At 46.4% G+C, this 13011-nt stretch overlaps 1 protein-coding gene across 1 annotated transcript; it reads right to left on the bottom strand.

Annotated features, from left to right (window-relative positions):
• Positions 1–8908: 8908 nt before the first annotated feature.
• Positions 8909–11152, bottom strand: ODF4 (outer dense fiber of sperm tails 4; the record flags this gene model as incomplete). Its single annotated transcript, XM_080825606.1, has 4 exons — positions 8909–9093; positions 9307–9441; positions 9710–9883; positions 10732–11152. The coding sequence occupies 4 exons, from the start codon at positions 11150–11152 to the stop codon at positions 8909–8911; spliced, it is 915 nt and encodes a 304-aa protein (XP_080681732.1).
• Between the last annotated feature and the right edge of the window lie 1859 nt (positions 11153–13011).

The raw sequence follows: 13011 nt of genomic DNA, 5'->3' as shown, positions 1-13011 counted from the left end.
CAGCGGGGAGCCTGCTTCTCCCTCTCCCACTCCCCCTGCTTGTGGTCACTCTCTGTCAAATAAATAAATAAAATATTTTTTAAAATGTGTCTCTGTCAAATAAATAAATAAAATATTTTTTAAAATGTGTATGTACACACAGAATTCTACCTTTGAAACTAAATAGTACACTATATTGAACTGTACTGAATCTAAATTTAAAATTTTTTAAATGAATATATGTATATATGTATACATATATATGTATATATATGTATATATATGTGTGTGTATATATATACACATATATATGTATATATATATATGTATATATAAGCTTCAAAATGCTTAAGGCAAAAATTGAACCAAAGGGAAAAGCAAGTAAATGTACAATAATAACAAATTAATAAATAATAATAATAAATCTAGAGATTTTAACACGCTTCTCAAAAATTCTCAAAAATTAATAGAACAAGTCACCTCCCACCCCCGAAAACCAGTACAGATACAGATTTAAACAACATCATCAACCAACTTGGCTTAACTGACACCTAAACAGAGCACCTGCATGGCTCAGTCAGTTAAGCAGCTGCCTTCAACTCAGGTCATGATCCCAGGGTCCTGGGATCCAGTTCCAGATGGGGCTCCTTGCTCAGTGGGGAGCCCTCTGTTTGCTCTCTCTCTCTCTCTCAGATAAATAAGTGATTATGTACTTATTAGTTATTTATTAATAATTATTATTTATTTATTATTTATTTATTATTATTATTTATTATTTATTATTTAATTATTATTTATTTAATTATTATATTATAATCATTATTTATTTAATTTATTAATTAGATTTATTTTTATTATTTTTATTAAAATAAAATAAAATAAAATTTTATTAATTAAAATTTAAAAATAATTTTTAAAATTGACACTTAAACAACACTGTACCCAGCAACTGCAAAACACACATTCTTTCTAAGTGCACATGAACATTCATCAAAATAGACCATATGCTGGGCCATAAAGCAAGTCTAAACAAATTTTAAAAGATTATTATCATACAATGGATATTATTTGACCACGATGGTATTAAATTAGAAATCAATAGTAAGACCTTGAGAACATGCCCCAGTATTTGAACATCAAACAACACACTTCTAAATAACCCATGGGTCAAAGGGAAAAAAAAAAAATCACAAGGGAAATTAGAAAACATTTTGTAATATAAACGCAATATACCAAAATTTGTGGGATGCAGGGAAAGCAGTACTTAAGGAGAATTTATTGACTAATTCTTATAAGAAATTTATCTTTATATTTTTAACTCAAATTTTTAAAAAGGATGTAAAATCAATAATCAAAGCTTCTATTTTAAGAGGCTAGAAAAAGTAAGTAGTAAAAGGGGGGAAAAAATAGCTGAACTTCTGGCCCAGACCGGGCTGGAATAGACAGATTTTTTTATGCAGCTTAAACCCTGATCATTAAATATAAAACAAATACAAGAAGGTTCTGATGGATGGAGTCGAGACAGTCTGGCTAGGGATCTTGGATCCTAAGAACAACACTACAGTGAGCTTGCCAGGTTTTCTTTTTGCCCCAGAGTATCACAGACTGAGTGGTGGCCAAGCCAGCAACTTGGAAATGCCAATGGGAGCAAGGCAAAAGAGAGAGAAAGAGAGAGAGACAGTCTGCTCTCTTTAGCCAAAGGATCAGGAAAGAGGCAGCCTAGCAAGACAGAAAACTTGTAGAAACTGCCTGCTTTATTCCAGCCAAATACCGTGGAGAAAACCATGGCTCTTTTGCCATTCTCCAGCAGAGGCTGAATGGGGGAGCCCGGACTTCCACCCTTAACAGGATCTTTTACCCTCCCTTCCCCCCTCCAGCAGAGGTGGTAACAGACAAGATCTAGTGGGCAACCGAGATGTACATTTTGACCAGTTGGTAACAACCCTCCACCCCATACACACAGTAAGAACAGAGACCACATGTGCATCCTGGACTTCCACCCCACCCCCCTGGTAATGACGTGGATCTTCTCCTCTGTCAGAGGAGGCTGAGTGGGAAGCTGGAACTTTCATTATCATCCAGTGGTCAAAAAAAAAAAAAAAAAAAAAGGCCCCCACCTCACCCCAAATAGAAGCCACCTGTAGAGCAATTATCAAGGCACCCTTCCCCCTCCCACCTAGGGGAGTCTAGTGGGGAACCTGAAATCCCACCTTTGACCAGCACTAATGAAGTACCCCTTTCCCTGTCCAAGATAGGCAGGAGTGGAGAACCAGGACCTTTACTCCCACCACGCTCTAGCAAGGAAACGCTCCTTTTCTCCATGGCACAATGTCAGAGAGGGACTGTGAAAACAGATTTAAATACTATCCAGAGTCTTATGATGTAATTAAAAAAAATGTCCAGGATACAATACAAAATCCTGCAGCGTACCTGGAAATCTCAAGTTGAATGAGAAAAAATACCCAGCAGATGACAACACTGAGATGACACAGCCCTTGGGATTGGGATTTTCCAATAAGGATTTTAAGAAGCATCACAAACATGCTTCAACAAGCACTTAGAAGCATGCTTGAACCAAATGAAAAAATAGGTCTCTGCAAAGAAATAGAAAATATGTAGAATGACTAAATGGAAATTTTAGAACTGAAAAATGCAATAGCTGAACTGAAAACTCAGAGGTTGGACTGAATAGCAGGCCCAGATGGTGTTACTGGTATTACTGGTGTTACTGGTTACTGGTCAAGGTTCAACCATTGAAGCAGAACCACTAAGGGATTTATTTTTTGCAGGTGGGGAGTCAGTTAAATACTCCATGTAAGAGTGATGTTTCTGTGCCTAATTCTGGAAACTGAAGTTGTCAGAGTAGGCAGTCGGGAAGGAAAGATGTGAAAGTGAGTTCAAGAATTAAACTAGAACCTACAAGGCTGAGACAAGACTCCTGAGGATGGGTTGAGACCTGTGCTGGTCTCCTACTGCCTCCAAGCCTCCAATTTTGACAATGAGAGGGCCCTGTCTATCATCATGGAGTTGAACAGAACCTTGGCCCAGGAACTGGAGAGGTGGAAGGAGAATTTGGCAGGAATTGGAAGAACTTCGGGTCTGGGGGCTGCCCCAAGCCAGCTAGGTGACCCAGCAAATAGGCAGTAATGTACATGGGTTGAAATAGCGCCTTGTCATTTCCAATCATGCTGTCCTGTTATAAGTTTAATGGTATTATGTCCACAAATCCTTTAACACGCCCCCTTCAAGAAAGGCTTAATTTGCCTCTTCTTGAGTTTGGGCTGGGACTTAGCGACTCTCTTGTAACAAACAGAATGCAGTGGAAGTGATGATGTATGACTTTGACACTACATCATTAAAGATGGCTGCTCTCGCCTCTTTCTTGTAGATTTTTTTTTAAAGATTTTATTTATTTATTTGTCAGAGAGAGTGAGCACAGGCAGACAGAGAGGCAGGCAGAGGCAGAGGGAGAAGCAGGCTCCCTGCTGAGCAAGGAGCCCGACGTGGGACTCGATCCCAGGACGCTGGGATCATGACCTGAGCCGAAGGCAGTCGCTTAACCAACTGAGCCACCCAGGTGCCCTATGTCACGAGAACTCTTAAACAGTCCCTGGGTCCACATGGCAAGACTGTTCGACCTCCAGCAAACAGTCCTATATGCGTCAGTCTCCTAGAAGGGAGACAAGTGTGACCCCGCCAATACTTTGACTGCAAATTCATGAGGGATGCTGAGCTGCAGCGCCCACATTTTGTCCCTCAATCTTCGCCTGGGAGCCACGTTTGTCCAATGGAGTCAATCTCAGTAAGAATCTCAAGAGGCCGGGGTGCCTGGGTGGCTCAGTGGGTTAGGCCGCTGCCTTCGGCTCAGGTCATGATCTCAGGGTTCTGGGATCGAGTCCTGCATCGGGCTCTCTGCTCAGCAGGGAGCCTGCTTCCTCTCTCTCTCTGCCTGTCTCTCTGCCTACTTGTGATCTCTCTCTCTGTCAATTAAAAAAAAAAAAAAAGAATCTCAAGAGGCCACAGAGTAAGTTTGACAGACATGTGGTCTGCGGCACAGTCTGCAAATGATAGAGACAATACAAAAAGAAAAGAGAGGGCTTTGGACCCCAAAATTCTACCAGCAGAATGTAGGCTGAGAAAATTATACAGCTACAAACACAGGCTGCCTTTTGTGGAAAGGAAACATGATTCAGAAGATAGTGCCCAATGTCTCACAGGTGGAGCTCTGGAGAACATACAAATGGCCAAAAGGCACAGGAGACACGTCTTGGGGAAATGTGTTAGGAAAATCCAAATCAAAACCACAATGAGATACCACTTTCCATTGACTAAAATGGCAAGAATCCAAACAATAAACAACAAAAGTGTTGACCAGGATGTGGAGTTTGGAACACTTACATGTTACTGGTGGGAAGGTAAAGTGGCACAGCTGCTTTGAGGAACAACCTGGCAGTTCCCCCAAGAAGTTTAACATAGAGCTACCATGTGATCCAGTGATCCCACACCTCGTTATACACCCTGGAGAATTGAAAACATATGTATGAAAACTCGGACAGAAATCTTCACAACATGGGTGCCTGGGTGGCTCAGTGGGTTAAAGCCTCTGCCTTTGGCTCAGGTCATGATCCCAGGGTCCTGGGATTGAGCCCCACATCGAGCTCTCTGCACTGCAGGGAGCCTGCTTCCTCCTCTCTCTCTCTGCCTACTTGTGATCTCTGTCTGTCAAATAAATAAATAAAATCTTTTTAAAAAAGAAAGAAAGAAAGAAATCTTCACAATAGCATTATTCATAATAGCCCAAGGGTGGATGCGACCCCAATGTCCATGCACTTACCAACGGATTTTTTAAATACGACATATCCATACAATGAGATACTATTCGGTACTGATATGTTTTACAACAGGAATGAACCTTGAAAACATGACGCTAAGAAAAGAAGCCAGGCACAAAAACCGGTATTCATATGATGCCATTTATATGAAACATCCAAAAAAAGCAAATGCATAGAAAGAAGGTGAACTAGTAGTATCCAAGGGCTGAAGGCAATGGGGAGTGGGGAATAATTAGAGAAGTGAAGTGTTCTGGAATTGGGCAGTGGTGATGATTGCACATTGTGCATATACCAGAACGTCTGAATTATGTACCTTAAAATGGTAAATTTTATCGCATATGCATTATATCTAAAACAATAACAACAACCATGGAAACTTACACCTGGACAGAAATAGGACTGAATCTTTTTTTTTTTTTTAATTTATTTGACAAAGAGAGACATCAAGAGAGGGAACACAAGCATTGGGAGTGGGAGAGGAAGAAGCAGGCTTCTCGCCAAGCAGGGAGCCTGACATGGGGCTCGATCCCAGGGCCCTGGGATCGTAACCTGAGCCCAAGGCAGACGCTTAGTGACTAAGTCACTCAGGTGCACCAGGACTGAATCAAGGAAATTTCAACATCTTCCCAGCTGGATTTCAAAACTGCTATGGACCAGTGACCCCTGTGTGTCTCTCATTCCTCCCCCACCCCAGCTGTTGTTATTGAATTATAATTAACATACAGTGTTATATCCGCTTCAAGTGTACAACATAATGATTTGACAATTCTCTACATTACTCAGTGTTCATTATACATCATTGTGGCCCTTTTTAAGCAGTAACGTCTGTAATGATTATCCCTTGACTGTCCCACTGTTGTTTTCTGGATATGTGGGAAGATGGTCACGTGTCTCCATAGTTCACAGACATTCAAAGTGAGAACAACTGTGCTTCAGGCATTACATACAAAGTCTCATCTTGCATCTGGACCTAATTTAGGTGATATATGAGTTTGCTAAGGCTGCAGTAACAACGTACCATAGACTAGGTAGTTCAAGCAACAGAAATTTATTTTCTCACAATTCTAGAGGCTAGAAGTCCAAGATCACGTATAATAGGTTTGGTTTCTTTTGAAACCTCTCTTACCTGGCTTGCAGTTGAGCACCTTTTCGCGTGGTCCTTCCTGGGGGCATGCAAGCAGGTGCACCAGTGTGATGAGTCTGGATCCTGCCACAAGCTCCCCTTCTTGCCCTCCCCTGACTATAACCTAGTAACCTTTAAATGCACTAATGAAACTCCCTCACACATTTGCCTGTGTGCTCCGCCCTGACCCCAATAAAGATACTTGGCTATGGGTCCTCACTCTCTCAGCTCCCCATGGTTGAGCCTACTCTCTGGGCACCCCTCCTATGTGGCCTCCATGTGGAATATCACGCCTCCTTCTTCTAGGACCCGTGGATGTAATGAATCCTTCACTTCCATACACCTCTCTGAGTGCAAATTCCACAGTCTTATTGGAGAAATCCTTAAAGACCCCATGAGGACTTAGCTCCTCACAACACAGTAGAATTTTGAACTTTTAGCTGATTGGTGCTCTGCTGGGATGCGGATTTTCAGGGCCTTGAGAGAGGTGTATGTGTGTTGCAAGAGGGGAAATGTAAATAATTTGTGGACAGAAGGTTGAATATGGTGGTTTTAATGTAATCTACAGATTCTTGATACGTTTCCCCTCCAGAGGTGAAACTTAATTCCCTTCCTCTTGAGTGTAGGGTGAACTTAATGACTGGTTTCCAACAAGTAGAATGTGGTGAAAGTAAATGTATTTCTTCCAAGACTATGTCATAAAGGACATTGGTGCTTCTCCTCTTCCTCCACCTCTTCCACCTTCCTTGCTCTTAGATTGCTCACTTTGGGGGTGGGGTGGGGGGGCATTATCTTCAACAACCTAACAGCCCATGAAGAGGCCCTTGTGGCAAGGAACTGCCAACAGTCATAGCAAGGAAGTAGGTCCTCCAGCCCCAGTCCAGCCTTCAGATGACTCTAGCCCCAGCTGACATCTTGACTGTGACCTCATGAGACCCTGAGCAAGAACCATTCAGCTGGGGCGCCTGGGTGGCTCAGTGGGTTAAAGCCTCTGCCTTCCACTCAGGTCACCCAGGATCCTGGGATCAAGCCCCGCATCGGGCTCTCTGCTCAGCGGGGAGCCTGTTTCCCCCTCTCTCTCTCTGCCTGCCTCTCTGCCTACTTGTGATCTCCATCTGTCAAATAAATAAACTCTTAAAAAAAAAAAAAAAACCACTCAGCAAAACTCTTCCAGGATTCCTGATCCCAGAAACTATGTGAGATAACGTAATGTTTATTATTTTAAGCAACTAAGTTTGGGATAATTTGTTATCCAGCAATAGATAATATACTAAGTCTTTATCAAAAGAGAGAAACTATAGACAGGAAGCATAGCTCCCTTTATGTATTTATGCTACCTGCCTATCCTCTGTAGGCATTTGAGTTTATGACTTCTTCCAAATTACAAATTCCTGGGCGTCTGGGTGGCTCAGTGGGTTGAAGCCTCTGCCTTCAGCTCGGATCATGATCCCAGAGTCCTGGGATCGAGCCCCACATCAGGCTCTCTGCTCCACGGGGAGCCTGCTTCCTCTTCTCTCTGCCTGCCTCTCTGCCTACTTGTGATCTCTGTCAAATAAATAAAAAATCTTAAAAAAAAAACAAATTACAAATTCCCTTTCTCTCTCTCTCTATATATATATATCTGAGGTCATGACATCCCTCTGTTTGATGTCCCTTCCCCAAGGATGATTAATTCAATAAGTCCCTTGATATATCCTTGCTACTGGGGGAAAGGAGCATAAGGGGGACCATGAGTAGGGATTTGCGGAATGCCTGTTCTGCCCAAATTTCAAGCCATTGTATCCGATTCTTTGCTCAGGATGTTTGCTTGGAGCTAAGTTAGGAATCCCACTACTGCTGGTCAGGTCTGATAAAAATAAGAATTTTAAAGGAGCCCCCCCCCAAAAAAAATAATTTTAAAGGAGCCCCAAAACCAAAGAGAAATTGTTCATATAGATTAGGTTGAACTCTACGAAGTGGATGGCATTTAACTGCTAGAACAGCAGTATCATGTGGTTCAACCTAATAATGTAGTTTCAACATATCCAGTCCACTCATGATTTGTCCCTTCCCTCCTCTAGCTGACTGGCATGTGCAGAGCTATGACAAAGATCAGTTACGGCTGCTCTCTTGGGAGGCCAGCCTTTCTGGGCAGGATGTCTGAATCCCAATAATCATCACCAGTGCTGCCAACAACGGGTGTTGCACGTGTTCGTGAGACTCAGGTTATAACCCAAAGGGGCAGCCTGTCTCTTGGGCTTAGGGCCCGACTCTAATGTTTTCCTTCTTGTCATGTTTTGTCCTGCTGTTACAGGATGGAGAACAAGGGAGGCTTAGGTGGGGAGCGGTAGCAACCAGGGAGTCATGGAGGTGGTAGGGTTGGTGGAGGTGAAGGTGGTGGTAGAGATAGAGGGCAAGGTGAAGTTGTGACAGAGGCGAAGGCAGAAATGGTGGTACCCAGGCACAGGGTTCTAGGACTTCTCTGTCACCTGATCTGGACACAGAAGGTGGGATGGCTGCCCCGTGCACGCAGTACAGCCACACCCCCCAGACGACCTGCCTCTCGACCCACTAAACATGTCGGAATAGTGGGGACAAAGTTGAAAGAGGCTTAGCTCCTGAGAGGAGTTTCACCTGTGTCCAAGTGCGCTACGGGAGAAATTGGGCAATTCTGGGAACCCAAGGGTGCCAAAAGGCTCCTAGGCAGGAACGATTGGGAAACGAAGTTGTTCTTTCTCCCTTCCTCTCCTTCAAGTTGTTGTCTTATCTCAACAATGGCCAGACATGATAACAAGAGACCATTTATTCCATATTGCCCAAGCTATAAGCAAGCAGGAACAAGGAGGAGAAGTAATATCCTCCGCTCTAATTCCTTGCAGTGATGGGAGGCCAAACCCCACCACGCCCCCCCACCCCCCGCCAAGGTTGTGAGAAAAGGATGAGGACAGGGATTCGGATGAATGGGCAGAACGTGGCGCCAGTATTTCCGACAAGTTTACGGAGATGCCTCCTTTTGCTCAGGATCCCGGACGTCCCCCTGGTCGACCGAGCTGTGTGAGGCAACCGGCTTCGTCTCCAAGTTTTGTTTGCGGCTGGAGAAGTTGCTACAGAGCACGGTGCCAAAGGGACGGTTCAAAATCACCCTCCAGAAATGTTTATGGTTGAAGTAGCACAGGGCCGCTGGGAAATCACAAAGGGACGGGGGAGAGGAAATTTGGAGAACTGGAAGAATGTGGCCAGCGAGGTGAGGCCAAAGGCAAGGGTAATCCTTAAGAACTTGTCCCTGGAAATTGCCAGCCGCTCCCCCCCACCTCAACCAACTGCCTCCTTGTACACTTCCTCTGTCCCAGCCACCCAGTGTCCCCTCCTTCCCGGGGCCCTCAGGCCACTCACCACAGGTGACATAGAGGACAAACACCAGCCAGCCTATGAAATAGCTCCAGCCAATGGGGATTGATAAATTCTTCTTCAACTCAAAGATCCAGAGGTTAATAGGGAACAACATCATGGTGAAGAAAATAAGGAAAACTAGGAGACAGGAACCGGAGAGACCTTATTCTTACCCGAGGACCCCACAGGGATTTTTCCTTCACCTGCTGGGATGCACCCACAAACCACCATCGCCCTCCAACCCCACCTCTCCCGGGACAAGGAAATGGCAGAGCTCGGTTCTCAAGGACGATCAGTTCTGTTTGGCCAAACCCCTGCCCTACCCCCAAAGGAAGAAAGACGGAGAAGTGCCCAGAAAGATGTGTTTGGGGAGAAACCAATGACCATTTCCAGAGCCACGGGGTACCTTCAAAGAAGCTCATGATAGTCCCAACCCAGCTGAAGCAGGGCAGTCTTTGAAGACCGGGTAGGTACGGCAGGTGCAACCAGATGGTGAAGAGAAGGCCCAGCACCAGCGTCAGGCAGAAAGTTACCACGGCCGCCCCGAAGATCGGGTGACTTGTCCACAGCTCATAACTATCTGGAGAAAATGACGAAACAGGATGAACATAAGAGTCACAAAGGGAAACAAATATATAATCGAATGACATGAGAAAAGGTTAACTAAAGAAATGCACATTTTTAAAAAGATTTTATTTATTATTTATTTATTCAGAGAGAGAGAGAGCACAAGCAGGCAGAGGCAGAGAGAGAAGCAGGCTCCCTGCAGAGCAAGGAGCCCACTGCGGGACTTGATCCCAGGACCCTGGGATCATGACCTGAGCCGAAGGCAGAGGCTTTAACCCACTGAGCCACCCAGGCGCCCCACTATCACGCTTTTTGAAAGCAACATGCAACAGTGAAGGGAGACGTGGTGTTCTAAGTACAGGAACTGGCAGTGAAGGGCTACGAGAGGCTGGGAAGGAAGGAACAAGCAGGGCCTGAGACAGAAGGGAAAAGAGGCTGGGGCCAGGGCCGGGGAGGGAGAGCATCCTGGGGACTCCTCCCAAAGCTGGACCCTCGGGGCACACAAGCCTAGAGGAAGGCAATCCCCACCTCCCTGGGGCTCTTCTCCCCATATAACAGGGAGAGTTGTGTGATTAAGGAGTGATTCACCGGCACTGAGAATCTGTGCCCCTCGCAACATGATGATAGCCTCAGACGAGGCTCAGAACCTTCCCGAAAGCAGTGGTTTGGGTCAGGCAAAGTGATGTGGCCAGGATAGATGGGGACGGGAAGACCGATCCTTGGTGGTCTCCCCCGGTGAAACCATCTTGCGGGCCAGATCACTGCGGATGACCAGGAGGAGGGGACAAGGGCACGGGGTGACCCAGAGTGACCAAGACAGACTGGAGCCCTGGGGTGGGATGGGGCTGTGGAGGGTCTCACCTTTCCAGTTTCCTGAGTGGAAACAGCCGTTGGATCTGCAGATCTGCAGGAGCCCCATGGACATGACGTGGGTGGCCGTGTGGATTCCGGCACTGACGTTGGTGGGCCAGCGCTGGTAGAAGCGGCTTCTAGAGGGGTCCAGCCATTTCTTGGAGAAGACCATGACCAGCAGCAGGGCGAAGGCGACCAGGCTGAGCTCGGAGGCCAGCACCTGCGCTATCCAGCGGGAGCTGTGGGTAATTCTCCACCGCAGGGGCAACACAGAGACCCTCCGGGGCTCTGAGCGCTTATCCTCGAGCCCCTGCCTGCTCCCGCTGGGCTCAGAGAACGAGTTCCGTCCCCTGGCTTCTTGTCCCCGACTCTCCGCCACCCCATCCTGTTTCTCAGCACCCCCCTTCCCTTCCAAGTTTCCGGTGTTCATCCCTTTCTTTTCCCCGACGCAGGGAACTCATCCCTAAAGTCCCCTGCCCGCATCTTGCGCACCCCCTGTCTCCCCCTCTCCCATCCACCCCATCCCCCCTCTCCTTGGTTGGACTCAGTCGTCCCTCATCTTGTAAATAGTTTTATGCAGCAGAGCTCTTTGCACCACAGGGCCTGGGGTCTGGGAAAGCACAACCCATTCAGTAAGACAGGGCCCCTAACTGCCATGGAATATTCTTGAAGGGGGGGGTGGTTCATCAAGTGGGGGAGGGGCCCAGGGGGCAGCCCCACTCCTAAGAGCTATGGTTTCTGAGGGTGTCCCCTTCTCGTCCTGTGTGAAGAGCAGGAGGGAGAAGGTGCTTGTCCTCAGGGAAACAGCCTCCCTCCATTGTTCTTTGGAACTGTCTTCCAAAGAGGGGGGCCGGGGTGGCCCACCCTCTCGCTGCCTCCCCCACCCTCTTCCCCTCCCTCCCACCCCCACTTGCTTCCGGTGAACCCTTGCCATTCGCCTCCCCATTCTCTGTACTTTCTTCCCTTCTTTTTCCCCTCAGTACTAGAAGGGGAGGGACAAACGATAAGGAGGCGTGGGCGGGCATCGCACAACCTGAGATCTTTCTTTTTTTTAAGATTTCATTTTTTTCAGTAATCTCTACACCCACCGTGGGGCTCGAACCCATAAGGCCGAGATCAAGCGTCGCACGCCCCACCCACTAAGTCAGCCAGGAGCCCCACAAGCTGAGATTTTTTTTTTTTCCTAACTTCCTTTTTAAGTTACAGGAAAATAGAACTGAGTCACCTGATCTCCTGGGAGAAGAGAGACCCTGGGAACTCCCCCAAGGAAAAAGGCTTTTGGATTTGGGATGTGAGTTTGAATCCCACCAGAGCTGGTTTACTCTGTGGAGGGAGTGATACGTGTGTTTAAGAACACAGGCTTTGGGGGCCTGGGGTCCTTTGAGAGAGGAGTACGGGCTTGTGAACCCCCATGTACCCTCTAGCTTCTATGTACCTCAGTTTACTGATCTGTAACACTGGGACAATGAGACTTGTCTCAGACTTGGTTTGAATATCGAATAAGGTAAAGAAACAGTAAGCATTCATTGCTTCATAGTAAATTCCCAGAAAGTGAGAGTGGTGACTGTTACATTATTAATTTTTTAAAAGATTTGATTTATATATTTGAGAGAGAGAGAGAGACAGAGATAGCAAGAGAACCCAAATTAGCCTAAGCAGAAAGGGGAGTTCATCGTGAATCCCAAGGTCATGGGCTCGCCGGACCCGAGGAACAGTTGGAATTAGGAATTCAAATCCTGTGGGAGCTCTTTCTTCGGTTTCTTGGTCCATCCAGAGGCTACGACAAAACACCACACACAGGGTAGCTTGTAAGCGACAGAAATGTAGTCCTCGCATTTTCAGAGGTTGAAAGTCCAAGTTCATGGTGCCAGCCTGGGCCAGGGAGGGCCCGCTGAAGGTCTCGGACTTCTTGCTGTCATGCTCCTGTGGGACCAAGGAGCCCTGTGGGGTCTTTTTTATAAGACACTGATTCCATTTGTGAGGACAGACTCCCAAAAGCCCCTAATCACCCTCCCAAAGGCCCCAGTTCCTAAAAGCATCACCTTGGGGTCAGCTTGCCAATGCGGGAATTTTGGAGACACAGACAGTCTGGCTCTGTGCCCGCTCATCCCTGAGCGTCCTTCTCCTCCTCACCAGACCAACCTCCTCTTCTCCTCTGGTCCACACGATGAGAAACGTGACCCTCACACCTCAAGCTGTCCGTCTTACTCCTTCAATCACCAGAGTGGAGACCTCTCCATCCCAAGTCTGTACACGGTCTGGCCCTGCCAAGGACAAGCACCATCCTTA

The sequence above is a fragment of the Martes martes genome (genome assembly GCF_963455335.1).
Source record: "Martes martes genome assembly, chromosome: 16".
NCBI lineage: Eukaryota > Metazoa > Chordata > Mammalia > Carnivora > Mustelidae > Martes > Martes martes.
This window is presented reverse-complemented; position numbering and strand designations above follow the sequence as displayed.